Source organism: Scyliorhinus canicula, chromosome 22, assembly GCF_902713615.1.
Source record: "Scyliorhinus canicula chromosome 22, sScyCan1.1, whole genome shotgun sequence".
Lineage (NCBI taxonomy): Eukaryota > Metazoa > Chordata > Chondrichthyes > Carcharhiniformes > Scyliorhinidae > Scyliorhinus > Scyliorhinus canicula.
The window spans coordinates 4,280,905-4,305,647 of record NC_052167.1 but is presented as its reverse complement, the minus strand read 5'-3'; the positions used below and the strand labels follow the sequence as shown (position 1 = coordinate 4,305,647).

The window sequence follows — 24,743 nt, the reverse complement described above, 5'->3', positions numbered from 1 at the left end:
CTGAGTGGCAGGCAACAGAGTGGGGATAATGGGTAATAGTTCTAATTGGCTGGAGGTGTTTAGTGGTGTACCACATGGATCTGGGCTGGTTTAGCACACTGGGCTAAATCGCTGGCTTTTAAAGCAGACCAACGCAGACCAGCAGCACAGTTCAATTCCCGTACCATCCTCCCCGAACAGATGCCGGAATGTGGCGACTAGGGGCTTTTCACAGTAACTTCATTGAAGCCTACTCGTGACAATAAGCGATTTTCATTTCATTTCATTTTCATCTATGTCGGGCCCTCAATTTTTCACTGATGACTTGGATGAAGGCTTAGAAAGTCATGTATCCAAATTTGCGGATGATACAAAATTGGTTGGCATTGTGGACAGTCTAGATGATAGCATAAAATGGCAAGGAGATATTATAGATAGAACATAGAACAGTACAGCACAGAACAGGCCCTTCGGCCCTCAATGTTGTGCCGAGCCATGATCACCCGACTCAACCCACGTATCCACCCTATACCCGTAACCCAACAACCCCCCCCTTAACCTTACTTTTATTAGGACACTACGGGCAATTTAGCATGGCCAATCCACCTAACCCGCACATCTTTGGACTGTGGGAGGAAACTGGAGCACCCGGAGGAAACCCACGCAGACACGGGGAGAACGTGCAGACTCTGCACAGACAGTGACCCAGCCGGGAATCGAACCTGGGACCCTGGAGCTGTGAAGCATTTATGCTAACCACCATGCTACCGTGCTGCCCCTCTGGGGCCAGCATTCCTCTGGGTCCCTGGATTACTAGTCCAGTGACAATACTGCCATGTCACTGCCTCCATCTAGGAGAATGGGGAGTCTAGGACACCTGCCGAATGCAGAGTTGGAATGAACAATGGGGAGAGAGAGTGCGAGAACAGTTCAGTCAGGAATATGGGTTGCAGACTCAAAATTGCTTGTTGCATGGCTCGATTTATATTCTGTCCCTCCTTCACCTCCAAATGCAAATATAACGGAAAGGCCTCCTCCTGACGCACGTCACAATGTACGCTAGGCTTTAATGATGAATATTCTAAAATTACTGCTCATTATGAAGGATTTCTTCCACGACATCAGAGTCCAGAACCAGCAGAGAGACACTGGAGACGATTAGCAAAGCAACCAGGAAGGAGATGAAGAGAACTTTTTTTTTAAGATTATTACAATCTGGAATACACCGACTGAAAAGGCAGTGGAAGCCATTTGAATGCTCAATTTAAATGGGAATTTGATAAATATTTGAAAAGGAAAATTCACAGGACAATGGGTGGGAGCAGGGGCCTGGGACGAATTGGACAGCTCTCTCCGAGAGTTGGCACAAACCCGAGGGACAGAATGACCTCCTTCTGCGTTTGTATGTTTGAATTGGCTGGGTGAATGGAGAACAAGATGGAATACAAATAATGTTTTATAAAGAAATGCTAATCATATAGCTCTCATTTAGTCTCAACAGCAGGGCATCTTGCTTTTCAAAGAACAAGCTGCTTATCATAATACTTCAAAGGCTGCAAGCAATCCTGAAATTTTGCAGGTGGCAACATGCCAGGTGCAAACGGCAGCATCAGCCATCTTCCTGCTTTCAAAAGCATCAACTATCATTAAACAGCGAGAGAAACAAAAAGAAAAACACAGCCATTTAAAATCAGAAACTCAAAACAGAGGCCATTCAGTCCAATCTTTCTCTGCGAGAGCTACCAATTTGTCCCACTCTCTGGCTCTATCCTTACAGTCCTAGCTGCAAACGTTCTCTTTTCAGCCTTTTACCTGTTCCCCACCCTTTCAGTCAGTGCATTTCCGGGTGACGAGAGTTGACAGGAATGGTCACTGCACTGCTGACTGACCAACCCACCCCCACTGGGACAAGGCCATGAGAAGACAAGATAATAATCATTATTGTCACAAGTAGGCTTACATTAGCACTGCAATGAAGTTACTGTGAAAATCCTTTGGTCGCCACATTCCGGCGCCTGTTCGGGTACACTGAAGGAGAATTCAGAATGTCCAATTCACCTAACAAGCACGTCTTTTGGGACTTAGAACATAGAACGATACAGCGCAGTACAGGCCCTTCGGCCCTCAATGTTGCACCGACATGGGAAAAAAAAAACTAAAGGCCATCTAACCTACACTATGCCCTTATCATCCATATGCTTATCCAATAAACTTTTAAATGCCCTCAATTTTGGCGAGTTCACTACTGTTGCAGGTAGGGCATTCCACGGCCTCACCACTCTTTGCGTAAAAAACCCACCTCTGACCTCTGTCCTATATCTATTACCCTTCAATTTAAGGCTATGTCCCCTCGTGATAGCCACCTCCATCCGCGGGAGAAGGCTCTCGCTGTCCACCCTATCTAACCCTCTGATCATTTTGTATGCCTCTATTCTTGTGGGAGGAAACCAGAGCACCCGGAGGAAATCCACACAGACACGTGGGGCAGCACGGTAGCATAGTGGTTAGCATCAATGCTTCACAGCTCCAGGGTCCCAGGTTCGGTTCCCGGCTGGGTCACTGTCTGTGCGGAGTCTGCACGTCCTCCCCGTGTGTGCGTGGGTTTCCTCCGGGTGCTCCGGTTTCCTCCCACAGTCCAAAGATGTGCGGGTTAGGTGGATTGGCCATGCTAAATTGCCCGTAGTGTCCTAAAACGTAAGGTTAAGGGGGAGTTGTTGGGTTACGGGTATAGGGTGGATACGTGGGTTTGAGTGGGGTGATCATTGCTCGGCACAACATCGAGGGCCGAAGGGCCTGTTCTGTGCTGTACTGTTCTAAACACGGAGAGAACGTTCAGATTCTGCACAGATGACCCGAGGCCGGAATTGAACCCGGGCCTCTGGCGCTGTGAGGCAGTAGTGCTAACCACTGTGCTACCGTGCTGCCCTTTTATCTGGCACTTGATCAAACATCTATTGCAAGTCCAGCTCGATTGTGTTCTCTCGTGAACCCGACGGCGCAGTGTCCACTGACTCGCTTCTTTTGTTTATTCGCCGTTGGGACATGAGAATTACTGGCTTATTACCTGTGGGGAACATATGCTATTACAATTCACCACTGTACTGTGTTGTATTATGTTGATGCCCTTGTGGGCTCTGCCTGTGGCTCCGCCCCCTCTGGGGTGGTATATAAACCTGTTAGCCCCGTAGGCGGCACTCAGTACAGAGCAGTCGCAGGCAGGCACAGATCTAGCGTATTAAAACCACTGTTCACTTCTACTCTTCGTCTCGTGTGAATTGATGGTCGCATCATTACCCATTTAGTTTAGATAAAGGATCTGGATCGGCGCAGGCTGGCAGGGCCGAAGGGCCTGTTCCTGTGCTGAAATTTTCTTTGTTCTTCCATCCCCAATTGTTCTCGAGGGTGGTGCTGATCTGCCTTATTGAACCTCTGCTGGTGTAGATACACCCCTGGTGCTGTTGGGGAAGGAGTTCCAGGATTTTGACCCAGCGGCAGTGATATATTTCCAATTCAGGATAGTGAGTGGTTTTGAGGGGGGAGCTTGGGAGATGGCAGTGTTTCCACTTGTAAATAAATCCGATTAATGGTGTTTCACATTTCTCCATTCCACCCATCTTTATTTGAAAGCTGTGAATTGTGTCTTGGACCGCTGGTTAATTGCTATTCCCCTGCTGGCATTGTTCTTTTATCTTTGGTACGGGGGTGGGGAAGTGTTAGTAATGAAACAATACAAATCACTTATTGCAAAATTACTTAAAACCAGAAACTCCTTCCAAGCAGCGTTGTTCCATGTAAAAATTCATTTTGCCAGAAGATAGCCCTGGGCTTTAAACATGATGCGGCAAGATATTGTTCAACAATGATCAGTTTTTATAGCCCGAGGACCCAGGGCAGTGTGATGAAGGTGGACTGGTGGGTATTAAGTACATTGTAAGTTCTAGAGGCTGCTTAACACCCATTTACTGGCCCTCGCATCCCAGCTGGCTGTTCCGTTTCATTGGGGCTCAGCGGGACTTCGAACGAGTGGGTCCGATCTGGTGTTTGGGTTGGCGGGCAGCGTTGCGGGGTTGATTGATCGATTGGGTGGCACTGGCAAACAGCAAGGATTTTAAAAAAATTATTTGGCATAAAATGTTTTATTTTCTGAAAATAAATCTTGCCGGCAGTGACATCGTTTCAAACGTTGTGTATTTAGTATTTCAGGTAAGCGAACAATGTAAGTTCATAAATATTGGAACGAAACATTAAGGGATAAAACCCCAAAACAATGTGATGCTGTCGAGACGATTAATCTGTCACAACATGTCTTCAACTAATACACTTCAAGAAGGAATGATGGGGATTGCTGGCATTCTCATGGGATTTACTCCTTCAGACACTTCTATTAGATTCATTTTCAATCAGAAACGGCAGATATGTCATTTGGCTTTGTTCATTTGTTTTGCTGTGGAAGAGGCAATTTGAGAGCTCTGCCAATTGGGTGAGAGCCCTCTTGCAGTCGTCCATTACCCCATTAACGTCGCCATCACTCCCAAGGCTGTAATCTTCACTTTCAGACGATCCCTGACCTTACTTATCTGGGGCTGAGCTTTCTTCTTCAGTGATGTGTACAGCTGATAGGTGGCTCCCATCCAGTAACTCTGCTTTACTGCCTGCCTCCTACTGGCTGCAGTTAATCATCAGACACTGATCTGTCACATCCTCTGCTGTGCTCCTTGAAACTCTCTGCCAAAGCCCTTGTCAACCCTCTCTCCCTAATACTCGAAAGCTACATCAGCGATTGGGCCTTTAGGCCGTCATCTTGAACCTTTTTCCTGCCTTTCTACCCGAGAAACTTCCACGTGAGCCGCACTTTAATGCTTAACCATGACGTTCTATTTTATTTACCTCCTGTCGCCATCTCTGTCTCTTTTTGTTAATTTTTAGAGCATTTTTATCCAATCAAGGGGCAATTTAGCGTTGACAATCCACCTACCTTCAAAATCTTTGGGTTGTGGAGGTGAAACCCATGCAGACACACGGGGAGAATGTGCAAACTTCACACAGACAGTGAACCGAGGCAGAATTTAATACCGAGTCCTCAGCGCCCCAGGGGAGAAACCAGAGGTGTGCAGGACTGTGTGGCGTTTCGGTGTAGTGCATTTGAGGTTTGGCGCTGTCTCTCACAGGGCACTATTTCCCCTTGGGCAGGACGCTGACAAAAGTGTAAGGAACGCTACCTGCCAAACACGCGCAAAGTCGGCAACTAAAATAAATGCAGAATAAATACAACTCTAGATTGACCGTGCAGGCGGAGGCTGATCATCTCCCTTGATCCTGAATTGGCCCCTCACCAGAGGAATAAACATAAATCCTACTGCCCTGCTCCCATCCTGGCGCCTTCCATCTTTCTCTGCTTCAAATATCCATCCGTTTTCACCTTTAAAGTTCAAGGATCTTCTCAGATGTTCCCAGTGGCCAAACGTTCAGTGCTCAAAGTATTCTGCAAAAATAAATTTCTCATCCCACTTTTCACCCCCTCGCTGACAATGATAGGACGGTTTAAAAACATTCTTCGGACTTTTCACCAAATGAATCCGCATTCTATCAGATTTGTGCGTTTCTATTTAAACTGGGCATGCTGAAGTTGAATATCTAAGCGCCATGATTCTAAACTGGCAGCTGCAATTATAGAAAGCCAAGAGCCAACATTCTGCATTGTTCCAAGAGTCCAGTTGAGCATTGGGCCAAGTTTCAAAGAGTTGAATTGAGTCTCTATTCTTCTCCCTATTGCAACAACCAACTTTCAATTTCGATATTTATTTGGTAACAGAATAGGATTGGTGGATAAAGTGGGCTGAGGTATGCATGGAAGAAAAATATCAGTGTTGACATGTTGGCCAAATGGCCTAACATTGGCTGAGATACTCTTCAGCACCGATATTAAATTGATTTTTTTCTTACCGCCGATTTGGAAAACAGGACAGGTAGTGCTTTTCACACATTCAGGTTTTTATAACTTAAAAATGTTTTCAACAAATCTCTTGGCTTTTTCGGTTCAATGAATATGATCCCGGTATCTTGACTCTCTCAGTTATCATTTTCGCACATTTTTCAGAAACGACTCTTAAGCAGTGGATATTGAGAGTAATTTTAATGCTGTGGTGTCTCTCTCTCTCTGCTCAGTGGTTCCACTCGAGCCTGCGAGTCAAAATATTGTGATCTAAAGAGATTTGAGCACATCAAGCCTGACGCTTGTTTGCGCTACTTGAAAGAGTGCTGCATTGTTGGTGATGTAATCTGCCAGATGGTTTGTTAAACCTGGGTTCTGTCGAGTGGATATAAAATATCCCACAACTATACTGACAATGTTGATGTTAAATGTAAAGGTACCCCAAACGCAGAAGGGTAACTTGGAAACACCAGTATGTAGTGTGTGTGTTTGTTGGGGGGGTACAAAGTGAGGAATGATGTACAACCCATGAAGAAGAGTCCAGTTGTGTGAACAATTAATAAAGCATGTTTGGTCACTTAAAAAAACAGGCAAATAATGCCTGACAAGGACTGAGACTTAGTGTACTGATTAGAAAACACGCATGATTTTACAGGAAATTATCCCTTGGGAGTCCAAATATGTACGTTCCCAGAGCTCTTGAGACACCCCTTTCCCCAAATAACATCCAAGTCCAGAAAATAATTACTACAACAGAGTTATGGTGGCCACATCTGGGAAATGGTCTTCAGGGTCAGCAAAGGCAGAAAATGGTTGCTTTTAGGAGACTATATCTGCAGCTGCCATAGATCTGATGTTGGCTGTCTCTCTTGCTTTTCCTTAGTTGGTGCGCACACACACAGGTCCCTTTTTAAGCACACAAGATGACAATGGTCATCGTCATCAAATACATGCTCCACTCTATCTCAGAGAATGTCTGTGGATGTCTCCTCCGAATCCCCCTAGATGATTGCCAGTACTAAACTCTTCTTCCAAAACACACAAGTTTTCTCTTATAATAATACTTGCCCTTGGTGGTTTGCATTCTGACATCCAGTCCACATTTTCAAAATTACTCCTTGAACAGAGCTTCAGCTCCACTTTGAACAGCAAATCCAGGCCAGGATTTTACACCACCCTTTTAAGATGCTTTGTCTTAAAGGCTTTTACACAAAGCCACTGATTTGCTTGATTATTTGAAATACACTCTCACGGTAATTTATCACACACCTGAGCACTACTGCATATATTTTTTTGGCCTCGTGATCAAAAGCCTTGTCCATTCTGACATTACTGAAGAGTAATCTGTTCTTGTTCCCAGTTTCCTCTGCTCTGTTTAATATCAAATTTCTTGGAAACTTCCTTCCATTTCTCTAGTTTTCTTAACTAGCTGCTTTTTAGATAACCATTACTCCGTGGTATGAGTTTTCTTATAGCAAAGCTGAGAACTATCTAGCCTTCTAAACCAACTGCATCTAAGAAAACTGAGGACTGCCTTTCCTGTCACTCAAATCTTTCCAATTGCTCTGGCTTCAAGTTAAATTAAGAAAGGAAGGTGACCTTGTGTTGCTAGGTAACATCACTGCTACTATTTATTCTTTACATCATAGCCCTCTCTCAGCACAATAGAGTCACAGTTGGAACTTAACCAACCCCCGCATATGCAAACACCTTTGTCCGGCATGAATCCAACTATAGGTTTTACCTCTCCAGTCACAGGCACGTTACATTAAACCCACTTAAAACCAAACCTTATTTCTAATGTTTACCAATACAAATATAAATCCCTAAAAACTGCCGTAGCTTTCCTCTCTCTCTCTCTCTCTCTCTCTCTCTCGTGTCGTTGCCCCCTCTTGCCGTGACCTCTTGTTTTCCCTGTGATGATGATGCCATGGTACAGCTTTGATTGCTGAGGGAAATTGATAAACAGATTTATCCAGTCATGGAGTGGACACTGGTAGAATCTACAAAATATGCAAAAGCCTGTAAGATGTGAACTAGATACTGGAAGGAGAGGAGAAAACGATGAAACACATGTCACACACCATGGTGAGATTGAGAGGGAGATATTGGAGAAGACGATTTGGGCCTGTGTGTCTGGGTTAGGTACATACTGGAGCTGGTACCACTTCCCTGACCCTTGAATATTTTTCTGAAAGTGTTTATCTAATGCTGTCAAATGCTGTGATTAATTTGGCTTCAATTGACATTTGTAATGAATTCCGTTGTCTAAAACACTCCTGCCATGAAATACTTATCTTTTCGTCTAATCCTAACTTGAAGCCCCCTCTTCTTTAAAAAAACGTCCAAGCCTGGCACTGTCTCGGATGCTTTATTTATTAAGCTCCCCACCCAGTGCCTGACATATATGACTAAGATGTCCCTGTGAAATGCCTTGGGACGTTTAACTACGGTTTAAGGCACCATTATTGTTGTATGTGCTGACCAATCCCCATGTCCTTGTGTCAATGTGTTTCATTGATTCATGGATTACCTTCTCTCGAGGGCAGTTCGAATGTGGCATGCCTCCAACAGGAGGGTGGTGGAGGTGATTATCAGAGGTGTATTGGAAGGGGCGCAAAGTAAGTCCGCAGGAATGGAAGATTATGTTGATGCCGCTGGATGGGGTGGAGGCTCATGTGGGGAGGATTGGGCTGAATGCCCTGTTTCTCTGCCTTGTATTCCTCAACCCCATCCGAACCCCAATGTAATTATACAGGAACATGCTGACTGGAGGTTGCAGGTTGAAAGAGACAACCTTTCCGACCTAGACACATTGAAGAGTTGTAACTTTAAATCAGTGAAATGTAAGGTGCTTTTTGTGTTACTCTGAACAGCGGGAGATTGAAGTTGCTGCAATACTCAGTGAATGATAACATGCTGGCGTTGTGCCAGATTTCAAGTTCAAACGCATCTATTTGGCTCTGCCCCAGAAGAGCATTGACTGCTTTTTCATTATTTAAATATGAAAAGAAAATTACAGGTTTTGGGGGGAAAAAAAAGCTACCAATGTAAATCGGAGCTGCTCATTATCAACCCATATATAGGAACTGAGTCAAACATTCATAAATTCAGGTCAAATATATCAACTTACTTTACATTGGAAACGTTCCTAAATTGTGCACAGCATTATTGGGAAAATACAGTGCGAGCATTGGGATCTTATTCATGCTGCTGTTTTGTATATTTTATATCTAATCCTGCTCGCAGCCCTGCTGTTCAAAGCTCTGCTCGGTGTTCGAGTAAACAAGAGTTGGAGTTACCTGTCAGCGCTGATTTTTGTCTCAGCCTGAGAGATACTCCGGTGGGATAGGAACTTTTGCAATATTGCACTGAGTTACATGAACAGGGTCCAACTGCCAAGAGTTTTTAATCTTTGAAGAGATTTTTAAAAATGTGTTTGAGGTCAGAAAGCCTGCGGGAGGGATAGCCTGACACAGGTACTCGCCTACATCTTTCCGCATTGTTTCTGGGTTGGGCCATTTAGCTTTCCTTGCTGAGGACAGATGGCAATGCCGTTTCATCTTCAAGCTGGCATCTTCTTCAGTCTGGAGGGAGGGGGTGGGGCGAAGTGTTGCCAGACCCAGGGGGCTCTCCATCAAAGTACAGGTTGATGAAGTTTCTGCAGCCCCTCTGATCTCTGCCGGCGGGGGGGAGGGGTGGATTTGTTCGATGGGAGGTTTGGGGAGCTTGGCCGGGGCTTCTGTGACTCTGTGGCCCCATTGCCAGCGAACGTTTGGGAGTTGTGCTTGGAACCTGGAGAGCCTCTGGAGTCTCTCCCTGGCTGTTATTGTGCAAGTGTCAAGGTCACTGAACTGGCCATGACTCTCTCCAGCCAGGAGAAATCTAACCATCGCCTTCAGGAGCAATCGATGAGAAAAATCTAACTGGGCCACGCTGATGAATACTGTGGCTACAAGAGCAGGACCGAAGTTGAGAATTCTCTAGAGAATAACTCGCTTCCTGACTCCTCAAAAACTGTCCGCCATCTACAAGGCACAAGTCAGGAGTGTGATGGGATGCTCTCCACTTGCCTGGATGAGTGCGGCTCCCAACAACAGACCAGAAGCTCAACACCATCCAGGACAAAGCAACCTGCTAAAATGACACCCCATCCACCACTTTTTCAGCATTCACTCACTCCATCACCAACTCAGTGTGCACCATCTCAAGATTGCAGCAAGGCTTCTGAGACGATCCCTTCGAACGCACGAGCTCTACCAGCAAGAGGGACAAAGGCAGCAGATACATGCGAGCACCGCCAACCGCAGGTTCCCCTCCGAACCACACACCATCCTGACCTGGGAGTATGTCACCGTTCCTTCACTGTCGTTGGGTCAAATTCCTGGAATTCCCTTCCTAACAGCACTATGGGTGTACCTGCACCACACAGACTACAGCGATTCAAGGCAGCAAGCAACAATTTGTAACGCATCAATTGAAACAATGAGAAAAGAAAGCAAACTTTTGACCAAGGTGAGATGGGCCCACCCATTGTTAAAAGTCAGATCATCCAGACAAGCGTGTCCTCCTTTTCTATGAGTGAGTAGAAATATGGAAAGCGAAGTCTCGCCCAAATAGTAAAAACCAGCATAAGAACTATTAGCATGCAATTAGCAAGCTCCAAAACCTAGGACTTGGCTCCCCACTCTGCAACTGGATCCTCTGATTTTCTGACCAACAGACCACAATCAGTAAGAATGAACAACAACACCTCCTCCACAATAGTCCTCAATACCAGGGCCCCGCAAGGCTACATACTTAGCCCCCTATTCTACTCCCTGTATACACACAACTGCATGGCAAAATTTGGTTCCAACTCCTTCTACAAGTTTGCTGACGATACGACCATAGTGGGCAGGATCTCGAATAACGACGAGTCAGAATACTGGAGGGAGATAGAGAACCTAGTGGAGTGGTGCAGCGACAACAATCCCTCAATGCCAGCAAAACTAAAGAGCAGGTCCTTGACTTCAGGAAGCAAAGTACTGTACACACCCCTGTCGGCATCAACGGGGCTGAGGTGGAGATGGTTAGCAGTTTCAAATTCCGAGGGGTGCACATCTCCAAAAATCTGTCCTGGTCCACCCACGTCAACGCTACCACCAAGAAAGCACAACAGCGCCTATACTTCCTCAGAAACTAAGGAAATTCGGCATGTCCACATTAATTCTTAGCAACCTTTACAGATGCACCATAGAAAGCATCCTATCTGGCTGTATCACAGCCTGGTATGGCAACTGCTCGGCCCAAGATCCCGAGAAACTTCAGAGAGTCGTGAACACAGCCCAGTCCATCACACGAACCTGCTTCCCATCCATTGATTATCTACACCTCCCACTGCATGGGGAAAGCGGGCAGCAGAAACAAAGACCCCTCCCACCCGGCTTACTCACTCTTCCAACTTCTTCCATCGGGCAGGAGATACAAAAATCTGAGAACCCGCAGGAACAGACTCAAACAGTTTTGCCACTGTCACCAGACTCCTAAATGACCCTATCTCATTAACACTACACCCCTGTATGCTTCACCCGATGCCAGTGTTTACGTAGTTACATTGTATACCTTGTGTTGCCCTATTATGTATTTTCTTTTATTCCATTTTCTTCCAATGTACTTAATGATCTGTTGAGCTGCTCGCAGAAAAATACTTTTCACTGTACCTCGGTACACGTGACAGTAAACAAATCCAAACCAATCCAATTGTAGGGTATTGAGGTCAGTTTGGTTGCTATTGCGGATGTGTACATTGCTATTTCAGATTCCGAGACCTAAACTGCATGGCTTTGGGATGTAGCTTAAGTCCTTGATCCTATTTTGTGAATTGAGTGTGGAATAACTTTGCAAATACCTCTGAAATGGTTTCTTTCACCAAGAATGTGGAGTGGGACATTATCAATGGTCACCACTGAACTAGAAAAGAAATATTGATCGTTCTGAAAATCCGTGGTAACTTTTAAAAAGAAATTTAGAGTACCCAATTATTTTTTTTCAATTAAGGGGCAATTTAGCGTGTCCAATCCACCTACTCTCCACATCTTTGGGCTGTGGGGGGGGGGGGGGGGGGGGGGGTGAGACTCGCGCAGACGTGGGGAGAATGTGCAAACTCCACACGGACAGTGACCCGGGGTTGGGCTCGAACACGAGTCTTCGGCGCTGTGACGCAGAAGTGCTAACCACTGCGCCACTATGCCACCCTCGTGGTACCTTTGAAAGGAGTTTTAGACATCCAGTATTGAAGGCAATTGAAGATTAGTACAGAAAAACACAAGGTGCTGCATGTCGGAAGTGGGAGCTACTAAATCAACGGCTGGAGTAGAACGTGTCCACTGAGACCTGGGACAATGAGCTGAACCTTGGGTCAATGAGCCCAAAGCAGTGCGAGCGAGCAGTCAACGGCAGAAAGAGGATGTCGGGATGGTCGCACTGCTAAATCAGTTGGAATTATTCAATAGAGGTGCTGAAGTGCAGGGGAATGGCTCTAAATCATGATACTTGTTTGGAGAGCTGGGGAAGCCAGTGCGCCAAATGCTGCCTCCTGTGCCGGAACAATTCTCTGATTAAAATCTGTGACGGTTGTGCCAAAATTGCACAGTTCTTGGGCCGTTACATCAATGGGAGGGAGTGACGCCAATGAAGGAACTGACCCACCTGCAGGAGCAGTAAGTCGGTGGTGAAAGTTGGTTCAGTTGTAACTTCCACAAGAGAATTGGATTAAAAGTTGAGGCCTCTTCTGCACTGTAGGATTCTGAGTCTAAGATATAGATATAGAACAGTACAGCACAGAACAGGCCCTTCGGCCCTCGATGTTGTGCCGAGCAATGATCACCCCACTCAAACCTACGTATCCACCCCATACCCTTAACCCACCACCCCCCAATTAACCTTGTTCTTTAGGACACTAAGGACAATTTATCATGGCCAATCCACCTAACCCGCACATCTTTGGACTGTGGGAGGAAACCGGAGCACCCGGAGGAAACCCACGCACACACGGGGAGGACGTGCAGACTCCGCACAGACAGTGACCCAGCCGGGAATCGAACCTGGGACCCTGGAGCTGTGAAGCATTTATGCTAACCACCATGCTACCGTGTTGCCCAAAGATGTTCGCAGGACAGTGGAACTAAGTGGATAGCATCACCACAGAACTAACAAAAGGTACAACGGGCCAAATGGCCTCATGTGCAGACTGATTCTATGAATCCAAGTCACTTAACTTTGCCATGTAGGAAATTCATGGACGCCTAACGCAGACTAAGCATATAACAAATCTTGAATTTCAGTTGATGATGAGACCTTCAAACACCAGTCCCGATGCTCCTTCCAGATTCCTCCTTTTCCAGCATCAGTTTTCAGTGTCGGAATGGCGTGCCCATGGAGATCTCTGCTGGAGTTTATAAATGATCTACCTCCAATGTAATTAATTTAATTTGTATTTATCCTCGTTCTGAATTAACGATGTGTTTTCAGACACGGATACCCCACAAGACTTCTGTGTAGAGTTGCTGTGAACCTCCTGCTGTGGGAGACCTCTGGAGTGTTGAAGGGCTCCATACTGATCTGATTAAACAGATAAATGTGTAAAAATTCAACACTTGGGAAAAAGACTTCCACTCGGTGTGTTTACTTCTCCTTCATCATCGCTCTTTCTCGCTTCCCTGTCAGCAGCCTTGATCCATCAGCAAATAAGTTGAGAGTGGAGCCGGTGGGGAGAATCATCTTAGTGTGATGTCGCTATTGGCCAGGTATCACTCTTGGGGGTGTGGGTGACCTTTCAAAGAGCTTTTCAGCACTCGCGGGCATAAAATAATTCTCCCCTATTATTCTGATGGATACTGGTTTCCTCTGGAAATACTGTGGCAGTGCATTTAACACGGAGTGTTTTTTATTCTTCCATGGCATGTGGGTGTCTCTGGCAAGGCCAGCAGTTTTTATCCGTCCCAATTTGCCCTTGAATTCAGTGGCTTGCTGGGTCATTTTGGAGGGCAGTTAACAACCGAGCGCTACCTGGGTCTGGAGTCGCTTGCTGGTCAGATTTCCTTCCCTAACGAGCATTAGTGAACCACTTGGATAGTTAAGACGATGGATCATCTCGTGGTCACCATTGCTGAAACCAACTTTCAATTTCAAGTGCTTTTGTTGATTGTTTGAATTCCGATTTCACAGCCGCCCAAGGTGGGATTTGAACCATTGTTCCTACAGCATTAGCTTGAGGTGCTGTTGTAGCAGCATTGCCACGACACCACCTTAGCAAAGTGGGAGAAATCGCTTCCATTGGCATTTTGTCAATAGCTGGGTACCAGTGGCTGGATGGGGCTATGATTAATTTTCTGTATCTATCTGCTAAGGGACATCCATCCGCTTTTAGTTAATTATTGCTGGTGAGAGCGGCCCTGCGGCCTCATGGCACCGAGGTCCCAGGTTCGATCCCAGCCCCGGGGTCACTGTCCGTGTGGAGTTTGCACGTTCTCCCCATGTCTGCGTGGGTCTCACCCCCACAACCCAAAATTGTGCTGGTTCGGTAGATTGGCCATGCTAAATTGCCCCTTAATTTGTGGGGGGGGGGATGAGTATTCTAAATTTATAAACAAAAAAAATTATTGCCAGGGGAGTAAGGTGGAATAATAGTTTTTTTTTTTTTAAATCTTGACCGCTTTAAAATGGTTTGTGCTGCTCCTGTGACCTTGTTCATTGTTTTCCTCATAACTCTTAAATTAGAATTAGAACAGTACAGCACAGAACAGGCCCTTCGGCCCTCGATGTTGTGCCGAGCAATGATCACCCTACTTAAACCCACGTAACCCGTATACCCGTAACCCAACAATCCCCCCATTAACCTTACACTACGGGCAATTTAGCATGGCCAATCCACCTAACCCGCACATCTTTGGACTGTGGGAGGAAACCGGAGCACCCGGAGGAAACCCACGCACACAGGGGGAGGACGTGCAGACTCCACACAGACAGTGACCCAGCCGGGAATCGAACCTGGGACCCTGGAGCTGTGAAGCATTGCTGCTAACCACCATGCTACCGTCTTGGTGAATGTCTTGGTGTCACATTTTATTTGACACTTCTGTGAAGCACCTTGTGACATTTTGCTATGGTAACGGCATTGTATAAATACAAGTTGTTAATATTGAAGCTCGGACCGGGCCTTCAGTGGTGACGTTTTTGTGAGTATTTCTCCGATTTAAACTCTTTGGGTTGAAGAGTGAAATCCCGAGTCGCAGACTTCGTCCGGCCGCATTGACGTTGCTGTCAGGGCTTCTTCGAAGAGCAGAAATTCTTGTCAAGATACCATCACGGCAAATTTAACAACAGATTGCAATAGACTGGAAGCAGCACCCTGGGAAGCGAGTACAATAAATGAATTGCCCAAACTGACACTCACTGGGACTTTAACACTTGAGATTACTGCTAACGAGAGAAGGGCAAAAGGATTTTCCAAAATCGAAAATATCTTTGAAGCTTCTATACCTGAGTACAGGGTTAAATAAAAACACGGCTAATTGAAATCCACGACTTAAAAGGCAATAAGCCACATTTGTTTCTCGTCTCTCCTGAAGCTGTGCAATTATCTGCATCATCCATTAAGTACCTTGTGAACGCTTTCTGCCTTTGTCCTCGCTTGATGCTGATTGCAATCCAGTCTGTTGATTGCTATTTTCTTTCAGCAGCATAATGTTCTGGAATTACCAGCAAGTACAGTTTACCAGACAGTGAAACTTCTGAGATCGGTGGCTAACTCTGATTTGAGACACCCCTGGATGGCTCTTGCTGATGGACAGAGCAATGAGTGCAGTGCATAGCGGACCAGTCAGCTTGTATCAGCATCATTGGTCATTTTGGCTTCAGGTGCACCTGAAGAGGATTAGATAGGGTGGACAGTGAGGGCCTTTTTCCTCGGATGGTGATGTCCAGCATGAGGGGACATCGCTTTAAATTGAGGGGAGATAGATATAGGACAGATGTCAGAGGTAGGTTCTTTACTCAGAGTAGTAAAGGCGTGGAATACCCTGCCTGCAACAGTAGTGGACTCGCCAACACTAAACGCATTCAAATGGTCATTGGATAGGCATATGGATGATAAGGGAATAGTGTAGATGGGCTTTAGAGGAGTTTCACAGGTCGGCGCAAAAATGAAAATCACTTATTGTCACGAGTAGGCTTCAAATGAAGTTACTGTGAAAATCCCCTAGTCACCACATTCCGGCGCCTGTTCGGGGAGGCTGTTACGGGAAGATGGGCCTGTACTGCGCTGTTATGTTCTATGTTCTTGTAGCCTGAGAATCCAGTGCTGTGTGGTTTGTGGAATGGTACGCACCTTGAATTGACTGGATTTGCTTCTGCTGATATATATTCCATCTGCGTTCGCCTCTATCTGCTGACCCCCCCCCCCCCCCCAGTTTGCCATCATGGGTCCCCCCACTCCCATTGATTTTATTCTTCAAAATGCTGGGAAAATATGATGGGAAAAGGCAGCTGGTGGACAACCTTCCCTTTCTCCCTCCCACCCGAGACTACACTTACTGGGGGGGGGGGGGGGGGGAATCCTATTCGTCCCGTATCTCTGGTCAGGCCACACTCCCTCAGTGCTGCACTGGAAACTCAGCTGGGATAATGCGAGAACCCCAAGTCATGTTTTCGACGACTGAGGTAAGGAACCTTCGCGCAGGAGGTATCTATTATGTTCAGGCAAACTTTAATTTAAACACTGAATTAACCACATTAACATAAAAAAATAGCTTTACAATCGCAAAAAGGAATAAATTGAACTTACTGGCTACTAATTCCAATTAAGCAACCCATTGCAGTTCAAATGCCACTTGTAAATAAAGTTCACAAAACGGGTTACTTATCTGTGTAGGGACTTTTGGGGAGAGTTTCTTTCAAGAGCAATTCTGCTGAACCTAGCATTTGGGAAAACTGCTGTTCAACTTAAAATCCTGTAACTGACTGCAAACTATAGACAGACCTGGCTTCTCCCATTAATTGCATCATCTGTATCCTACTAAGTTCCATAACCTGCTTAACTAGGGCTAAATACAATTCCTCATAAATTATCAACACCCCCATGGAATCATCCAAAAATATATACATTGTTCGATTAGCCCTTTATCTGTAAACCAAGTAAGTAGTTGGACTGAACGAGTACCTCACCTTTTATGACTTTAATTACAGCTTTGGCAGGCACGCTGCCTGTATGTATTTTAAACCAGGGTTTTTAATAACATTGCCACAAATATGAAATATATATGAATTTCTTGCATTCATCACAGTGTCCCTGGTGGGTTTATTTGCCAGTCAGCTGTTTGTCAAAACCTGTTGTAAACACTGCTGACGTGATGTGCACCGGTTGTTTGGGGGGGGGGGGGGGGGGGGGGGTGAAATTCACTGTGGGGAAAGATACAGCAAGGAGTCCCGCTAAGTGTATGTGAATGTTGGAAATTTCTACATATATATATTGGCTGCAGCAATGTTATTTAGAGCCTAGATTGAGGTATCCAGACTCTGCTAAAGCTGCAAATAAGATGTTGTGAAAGGTGAGGCCATGACTAATTTTAACCATTTGTTTGTTTACAGAGAGATAGAACCATAGAATTCCTGCAGTGCAGAAGGAGGCAATTCGGCCCATCGAGTTTGTGTCGACCCTCTAAAAGAGCACCCGGCCTAGGCCCACTCCCCCACCCTAACCCCTCAACCCCACCTAAGCACATCTTTGGATACTGTGGGGAAAATTTAGCATGGCCAATCAGCCTAACCTGCACACCTTTTGGACTGTGGGAGGAAACCAGAGCACCCAGAAGAAACCCATGCCGACACGGGGAGAAAGTGCAAACTCCACATAGACAGTCACTCAAAGCCTGAATAGAACCTGGGTCCCTGGCGTTGTGAAGCAGCATTGCTAACCGAATGAAAACATTGTTATGATTGTTGGAGATTCCCTGGAGTGCAGATAATTAATGGGGGCGTGGTGTTCAGTCCTAATTAAGCAGCTCATGGCACATAGTGGGATACAAGTAATGAGAAGTCATGTCTGTAGTAAGCAGTTTTGCCTGTATGATTGTTTTAGTCTGACAGAACGGTTTTCAAGGTTGTGGCTGAAACGGTGTGTCTCCACACAATAGTACCGTACGTCTCCCTTTGTTTGCTAACTTTATTTACAAGTGACTTTTGACCTGTAATGGGGAGTTTTACAAATGGAAAGATTTTGGGGTTTAGTCCTGTTTCCTAACATAAATTGGGGTCTAGTCTGGTACAATAACAGTAGTTAAATGGGGTTGCTGTCATTGGATGGCGGGAACCATTATGTCATTGGGGCTGGAGGCAATCAAGCAACGAAATACTGCCAACATGAAAGCCATTCTAAGACTCGCCCACGATTCTTCAAACCCACCCCCCCCCCCCCCCCCCCCCGCAGTCATTGGTGCCTGCCGAATGCGAGGGTGGAAAATTGCGGATATGGAAGGATTTTCGTTGAGTAGGATGGGCCTGGACTCTTCGGGGTTTCGAAGAAAGAGACGCGACATTTTCTAATCTCGGGGGGCTTGTCAGGGTAGATGCTGAGGGGTTGTTTCCCCTTGAGAGGGTCTAGGACCAGAGGGGTAATATCAAATTGCTAATTTGAAACAAAGATGAGGAGGAATTTCTTCTGAGGGCAGCGAATCTGTGGAATTCTTTACCACAAGAGGGCTGTAGAGGCTGGGTCATTAGGTATGTTCAAGGCTGAGATGGACCGGTTTTTAATCAGTGAGGGAATCGAGGGTTATGAGGGTAAGATCTGAAAGTGGAGTTGAGGATTATCATGATCTCATTGAATTGTAGAACAAACTCAGTGGGCCGAATGGCCTACTTCTGCTCTTTTGCCTTATGACCTTGACTCATGGTTTCTCTGATTGGGGTTGGAGAAAATGCTTAGATAGTCTGCTTGAGCATGCTTTCACTCGCTTGCTTGCTCTCTCTCTCTCTCTCTCGCGCGCGCACGCGCTCTCTCTCTCTCTCTCCCGCTCGCTCTCTCTCCCGCTCGCTCTCTCTCCCGCTCGCTCTCTCTCCCGCTCGCTCTCTCTCCCGCTCGCTCTCTCTCCCGCTCGCGCGCTCTCCCGCTCGCTTTCTCTTCCGCTCTCTCTCTCTCCCGCTCGCTCGCGCATTCGCTCTCTCTCTCGCGCGCTCTCTCTCGCACGCGCATGCTCTCTCTCTCGCGCTCTCTCTCTCTTTCACGCTCTCTCTCTCTCTCTCTTTCACGCTCGCTCTCGCGCTCTCTCTCTCGTGCGCTCTCTCTCGCGCTCTCTCTCTCGCGCTCTCTCTCGCGCTCTCTCTCTCGCGCTCTCTCTCTCGCGCTCTTTCTCTCGCGCTCTCTCTCTCTCGCGCTCTCTCTCTCGCGCTCTCTCTCGCGCTCGCTCTCTCTCCCGCGCTCGCTCTCTCTCGCGCTCGCTCTCTCTCGCGCTCGCTCTCTCTCCCGCGCTCGCTCTCTCTCCCGCGCTCGCTCTCTCTCGCGCTCGCTCTCCTCTCGCGCTCGCTCTCTCTCGCCCGCTCTCTCTCGCGCTCGCTCTCTCTCGCGCTCGCTCTCTCTCGCGCTCGCTCTCTCTCGCGCTCGCTCTCTCTCGCGCCCGCTCGCTCTCTCGCCCGCTCTCTCGCTCGCCCGCTCTCTCGCCCGCCCGCTCTCTCGCTCGCTCTCTCTCTCGCCCGCTCTCTCTCGCGCTCGCTCTCGTCTTCGCGCTCGCTCTTCTCGCCGCTCTCTCTCCGCTCTCTCTCGCGCCCGCTCTCTCTCGCGCCCGCTCTCTCTCTCGCGCCCGCTCTCTCTCTCGCGCTCGCTCTCTCTCTCGCGCTCTCTCTCGCGCTCGCTCTCTCTCTCGCGCTCGCTCTCTCTCTCTCGCGCTCGCTCTCTCTCTCGCGCTCGCTCTCTCTCGCGCTCGCTCTCTCTCTCGCGCTAGCCCTCGCTCTCTCTCTCGCGCTCGCTCTCTCTCGCGCTCGCTCCTCTCTCTCGCGCTCGCTCTCTCTCTCGCGCTCGCTCTCTCTCGCGCGCTCGCTCTCTCTCTCGCGCTCGCCCTCTCTCTCGCGCTCGCTCTCTCTCTCGCGCTCGCTCTCTCTCTCGCGCTCGCTCTCTCTCTCGCGCTCGCTCTCTCTCTCGCGCTCGCTCTCGCGCTCGCTCTCTCTCTCGCGCTCGCTCTCTCTCTCGCGCTCGCTCTCTCTCTCGCGCTCGCTCTCTCTCTCGCGCTCGCTCTCTCTCTCGCGCTCGCTCTCTCTCTCGCGCTCGCTCTCTCTCGCGCTCGCTCTCTCTCTCGCGCTCGCTCTTTCTCTCGCGCTCGCTCTTTCTCTCGCGCTCGCTCTCTCTCTCGCTCTCGCTCTCTCTCTCGCGCTCGCTCTCTCTCTCGCGCTCGCTCTCTCTCGCGCTCGCTCTCTCTCGCGCTCGCTCTCTCTCGCGCCCGCTCTCTCGCTCGCCCGCTCTCGCCTCGCCCGCTCTCTCGCTCGCCTCTCTCGCGCTCCGCTCCTCTCGCGCTCGCTCTCCATCTCGCGCTCAGCTACTCTCCTCGCCGCCGCTCTCTCTCTCGCGCCCGCTCTCTCTCTCGCGCTCGCTCTCTCTCTCGCGCCTCGCTCTCTCGCGCTCGCTCTCTCTCTCTCGCGCTCGCTCTCTCTCTCGCGCTCGCTCTCTCTCTCGCGCTCGCTCTCTCTCCTCGCTCTCGCTCTCTCTCTCGCGCTCGCTCTCTCTCTCGCGCTCGCTCTCTCTCTCGCGCTCGCTCTCTCTCTCTCTCTCGCGCGCTCTCTCTCTCTCTCCGCTCGCTCTCTCTCTCGCGCTCGCTCTCCTCTCGCGCTCGCTCTCTCTCTCGCGCTCGCTCTCTCTCTCGCGCTCGCTCTATCTCTCGCGCTCGCTCTATCTCTCGCGCTCGCTCTATCTCTCGCGCTCGCTCTATCTCTCGCGCTCGCTCTCTCTCTCGCGCTCGCTCTATCACTCGCGCTCGCTCTCTCTCGCGCTCGCTCTCCCTCGCGCTCGCTCTCTCTCGCGCTCGCTCTCTCTCTCGCGCTCGCTCTCTCTCTCGCGCTCGCTCTCTCTCTCGCGCTCGCTCTCTCTCTCGCGCTCGCTCTCTCTCTCGCGCTCGCGCTCTCTCTCGCGCTCGCTCTCTCTCTCGCGCTCGCTCTCTCTCTCGCGCTCGCTCTCTCCTTCGCGCTCGCTCTCTCTCTCGCGCTCGCTCTCTCTCTCGCGCTCGCTCTCTCTCTCGCGCTCGCTCTCTCTCTCGCGCTCGCTCTCTCTCTCGCGCTCGCTCTCTCTCTCGCGCCGCTCTCTCTCTCGCGCTCCATCTTGCTCTCAGCCCTCTCCCGCGCTCAGCCCTCTCCCGCGCTCAGCCCTCTCCCGCGCTCAGCCCTCTCCCGCGCTCAGCCCTCTCCCGCGCTCAGCCCTCTCCCGCGCTCAGCCCTCTCCCGCGCTCAGCCCTCTCCCGCGCTCAGCCCTCTCCCGCGCTCAGCCCTCTCCCGCGCTCAGCCCTCTCCCGCGCTCAGCCCTCTCCCGCGCTCAGCCCTCTCTCGCGCTCAGCCCTCTCTCGGGCGCGCCCTCTCTCGCGCGCGCTCTCTCTCACGCCCTCTCGCGCTCTCGCGATTGCGCACCCTCGCTCGCGTTCACTTGGGCTCGCTCTTAGATGCTCGCACTCGCTCGCGCTCTCTCTTTCGTGCTCGCTTTCGCGCTCTGGCTCGCCCTTGCCCCTTGCGCCTGCATGTACCCTTGCCCCTCGCGTGTGCTCTTGCCCCCTCGCCCGTGCGTGCCCTCTCGCCCGTGCGTGCCCTTGCCCCTCGCACCCGTGTGCCCTTGCCCTGCCTGCGCGTCCCCACTTGCCCGCGCGCCCCCTCTCACCCGCACTCCCCCGCGTGACCCTACGCTCGCCTGCTTGCGCCCCCGCTCGCCCGCTCTCTCGCTCGCTCTTGTTCTTGCTCTCACTTTCTCTTCCCCCCCCCCCCACTTCGCTTTCACTTGTTCTTGCTCGTGCGGTTCGCCCGCTCCCCTTCACTTTCACTTGCTCACGCGTGTCTCACTCTCGCTCACCCATGGCAGAATACCAACCGCCCTCGCGTCATGTTTAAGATGTCATGCAATTGGTGGCTAATGATTTTCTTTTGATGCACCTGTAGGTTCCTCCATTACTAAACTGTGGGCGAGGGATCCGGACAACGATACGCTTGTGTTTGGTGTTGTTGGGGAAGAAGCCAGCAAGTATTTTGCGGTGGAAAGTGAGACGGGAGTTGTGTGGCTTCGCCAGCCTCTGGATAGAGAGGTAATTGAATTACTCATGGCAAGTTTGGAGGTGCTGTACTGGAACACAAGACCTTGCTGCTTAATGTAGGTTTCATTACAGGGTGCAGTGATTTATCTTAGGAATCTATTAATTAAGCAATATTCAGCCCTCGGGAATAAATTACTGCCAATTTAGAAACTGATGATTTGCAGTGAATAATAGTCATCAATTCAATAGAAAAACAAATGTCCACTAATTGGCAGTAATGGACTCCCACGTGTGCTTTGTAGTAATTCAGTTGTATTTTACACTGGATTATCTCAGTGTGCGACTTCCATCATTCATTTAGCCTGCATTTCCTCATGGCCAATAATGTCCATGTAAGTTTGGCTCAATAATGGTCTTGCATGGCTTAACTTTAACATGTTAGCTTTAAGTTTTCAATAGCTGTTGTGGGATGCCACTGTTGTGCAGTCTGTGCAAAACAAAGATGTTCATCAGTGCCTTGTTCTCTCCTGTCCCCTTTGTCCTCTGCGTACATTCCTAATATTCAAATATCGCCCCTCCCCCCATGCAAAAGGGATATTGGTGACCAATTGTCCTGTTGCCGTTAGCCAGAGGGGGGGAGAAGGTGGGGGGGGATGCTTCAGGATGTATGCAACAGTATTGGACAGGTTGAAATGAGGAAGCATGTGGGAGGATTGGGAAGAAATCTATATCGCCTGATTCTAGGATTTCATCACCACTTGTATTTACTTGGTGGCTCCGGTATAGCGACTTGCCTCGAGGGCGCTTTGCCGAGGGGATTCCCGGCTTGGCTGGTCAGGGCGATTAAAATTGAGGATCCTGAAGAGGCCGGAATTGGGGGAGTAGAGTGATCTCCGAGTTATGGGCTTTGAGGGGATTGGGAATTGGCGAGGTCATTGAAGGGATTGAAGACCAGGATGAAAGTTTTGAAATTGAGCTAGTTTAAGAAGAGGAGCCAGTGTGCCAGGGTAGGGGGGATGCGATGCGTGAAGGGGTTCATGTATTTCAAAGTTAAAGCCATGGACTCCATTGTTCGCTGTAGCTTCCCATCTTCAATCTTTAATAAAATCACAAGCCTTTTAAAGACAATGTATAAAGAGCTGGTTTTAAACGGGACGCATTCAGAATGTGATTTGATGGGAATGACCAAAAGATGAAGCAGGTATAAACTTGCTGGCACATTAGTAAATCTGTTGGGTTTTTCATTCAGCTCGCATCTTTGATGATTTTATTTCAATGCCAGCCTGCAATTTCTTATGGCGCAGTGTCCCAAAACAGGAGATGTGTGAAAAACAGACGTATTCTTTGTTTTGTTTGTTTATTCACAATGTGCCAAGCACCAGTTTTAATTGTGAGGGGAGATAAAACTTAGCTTGACAATTCGGTGGGCACTGCACTGACGTGGTCTGATTAGTTAACTGTTTCACCCTTTCGCGCACCAGTCTATTCCCACTCTGCGAGTGACCATTGACCCCACTCGACCCCGCTTGGCCCCGGCCGCCCCAGTTCATAATCCGGCAAGATCCAAAATCCAGCAGGACCTCTTGTGCTTCGTTTGCCAGCTTTGAAGCAGTGTACCTGTACCATATTTCTCAATCTGCCAATGTAGGATCTGATTTGGTGATCTGTGGGTTAATCCAAGTACTATAACCACTGCCCTGAGATACTCCCCTGTCTATAATATACATTTCACTTCAAACTTCTGGCCACCCTGGGTTGCTTGTTTAACACCGGAAGACTCGGCACGTGTTTCTTGTCTATTGCTGCTAATTCAATGCATGTGAGCTTGCGACACTTCTAATTCTCCACTGATACTCCAAAGCAAGAAATATGTCACTTGTCTTATTGCATCCTCTCTGTCTTTCCCGTTTCATTATTCGGAGTGTGAAGCTGATGGGCCGAAGAAGCTACTTCAGTGTTCCATATTTGTAAATTGAATTGGTTGTTGCCATTTGTCAATGTCTTCGTTTAGTTCAAAGGTGCGGGAATAGCAGTCCAGCTACTTGTGGAGATGAATTTCCACCCGCCTTGTCTGAAAATGTGGAGTGTTAGACAATACAGACTGTAAACTCTCGGGATCAGTTAATTAGAAGTCAAACGACCATAAGACATAAGAGCAGAATTAGGCCACTTGGCCCATTGAGTCTGCTCCGCCATTCAATCATGGCTGATATGTTTCTCATCCCCCATCCTCCTGCCTTCTCCCCATAACCCCTGATCCCTTTAAGCAGCATAATTTTATCAAACACATTACTTTGCATTATCGTCCAGGCTTCTCTCATAGATTTTGTCATCAAATTGGATACATGAGGGGGAAAAAGTTCCTGCATCTGCTCCCTTTCCTGGATTTAACAGCAGACCCCTCCCCGATTTGGTTTATAAGGTGGGAAGTGCTTGTGAAATTCCTACCCGAGATCTGCCTCGGAAACCAGACTGGAGATTAACTGAAGAATCTAAAAGTACCTTTCCTCGGTTTCATGCGTGGAGTTTGCACGTTCTCCCCATGTCTGCATGGGATTACTCCGGGTGCTCCAGTTTCT

General features: G+C 48.4%; 1 protein-coding gene across 1 annotated transcript in view; it reads left to right on the top strand.

Annotated features, from left to right (window-relative positions):
• LOC119956232 (cadherin-23-like) overlaps nucleotides 1–24,743 on the top strand; it is a 306,203-nt gene that overhangs the window by 127,898 nt on the left and 153,562 nt on the right. Inside the window, exon 4 of the mRNA XM_038783267.1 lies at nucleotides 22,073–22,215. Coding sequence (XP_038639195.1) covers nucleotides 22,073–22,215 — 143 coding nt within the window. The remainder of the gene's footprint in view (nucleotides 1–22,072; nucleotides 22,216–24,743) is intronic.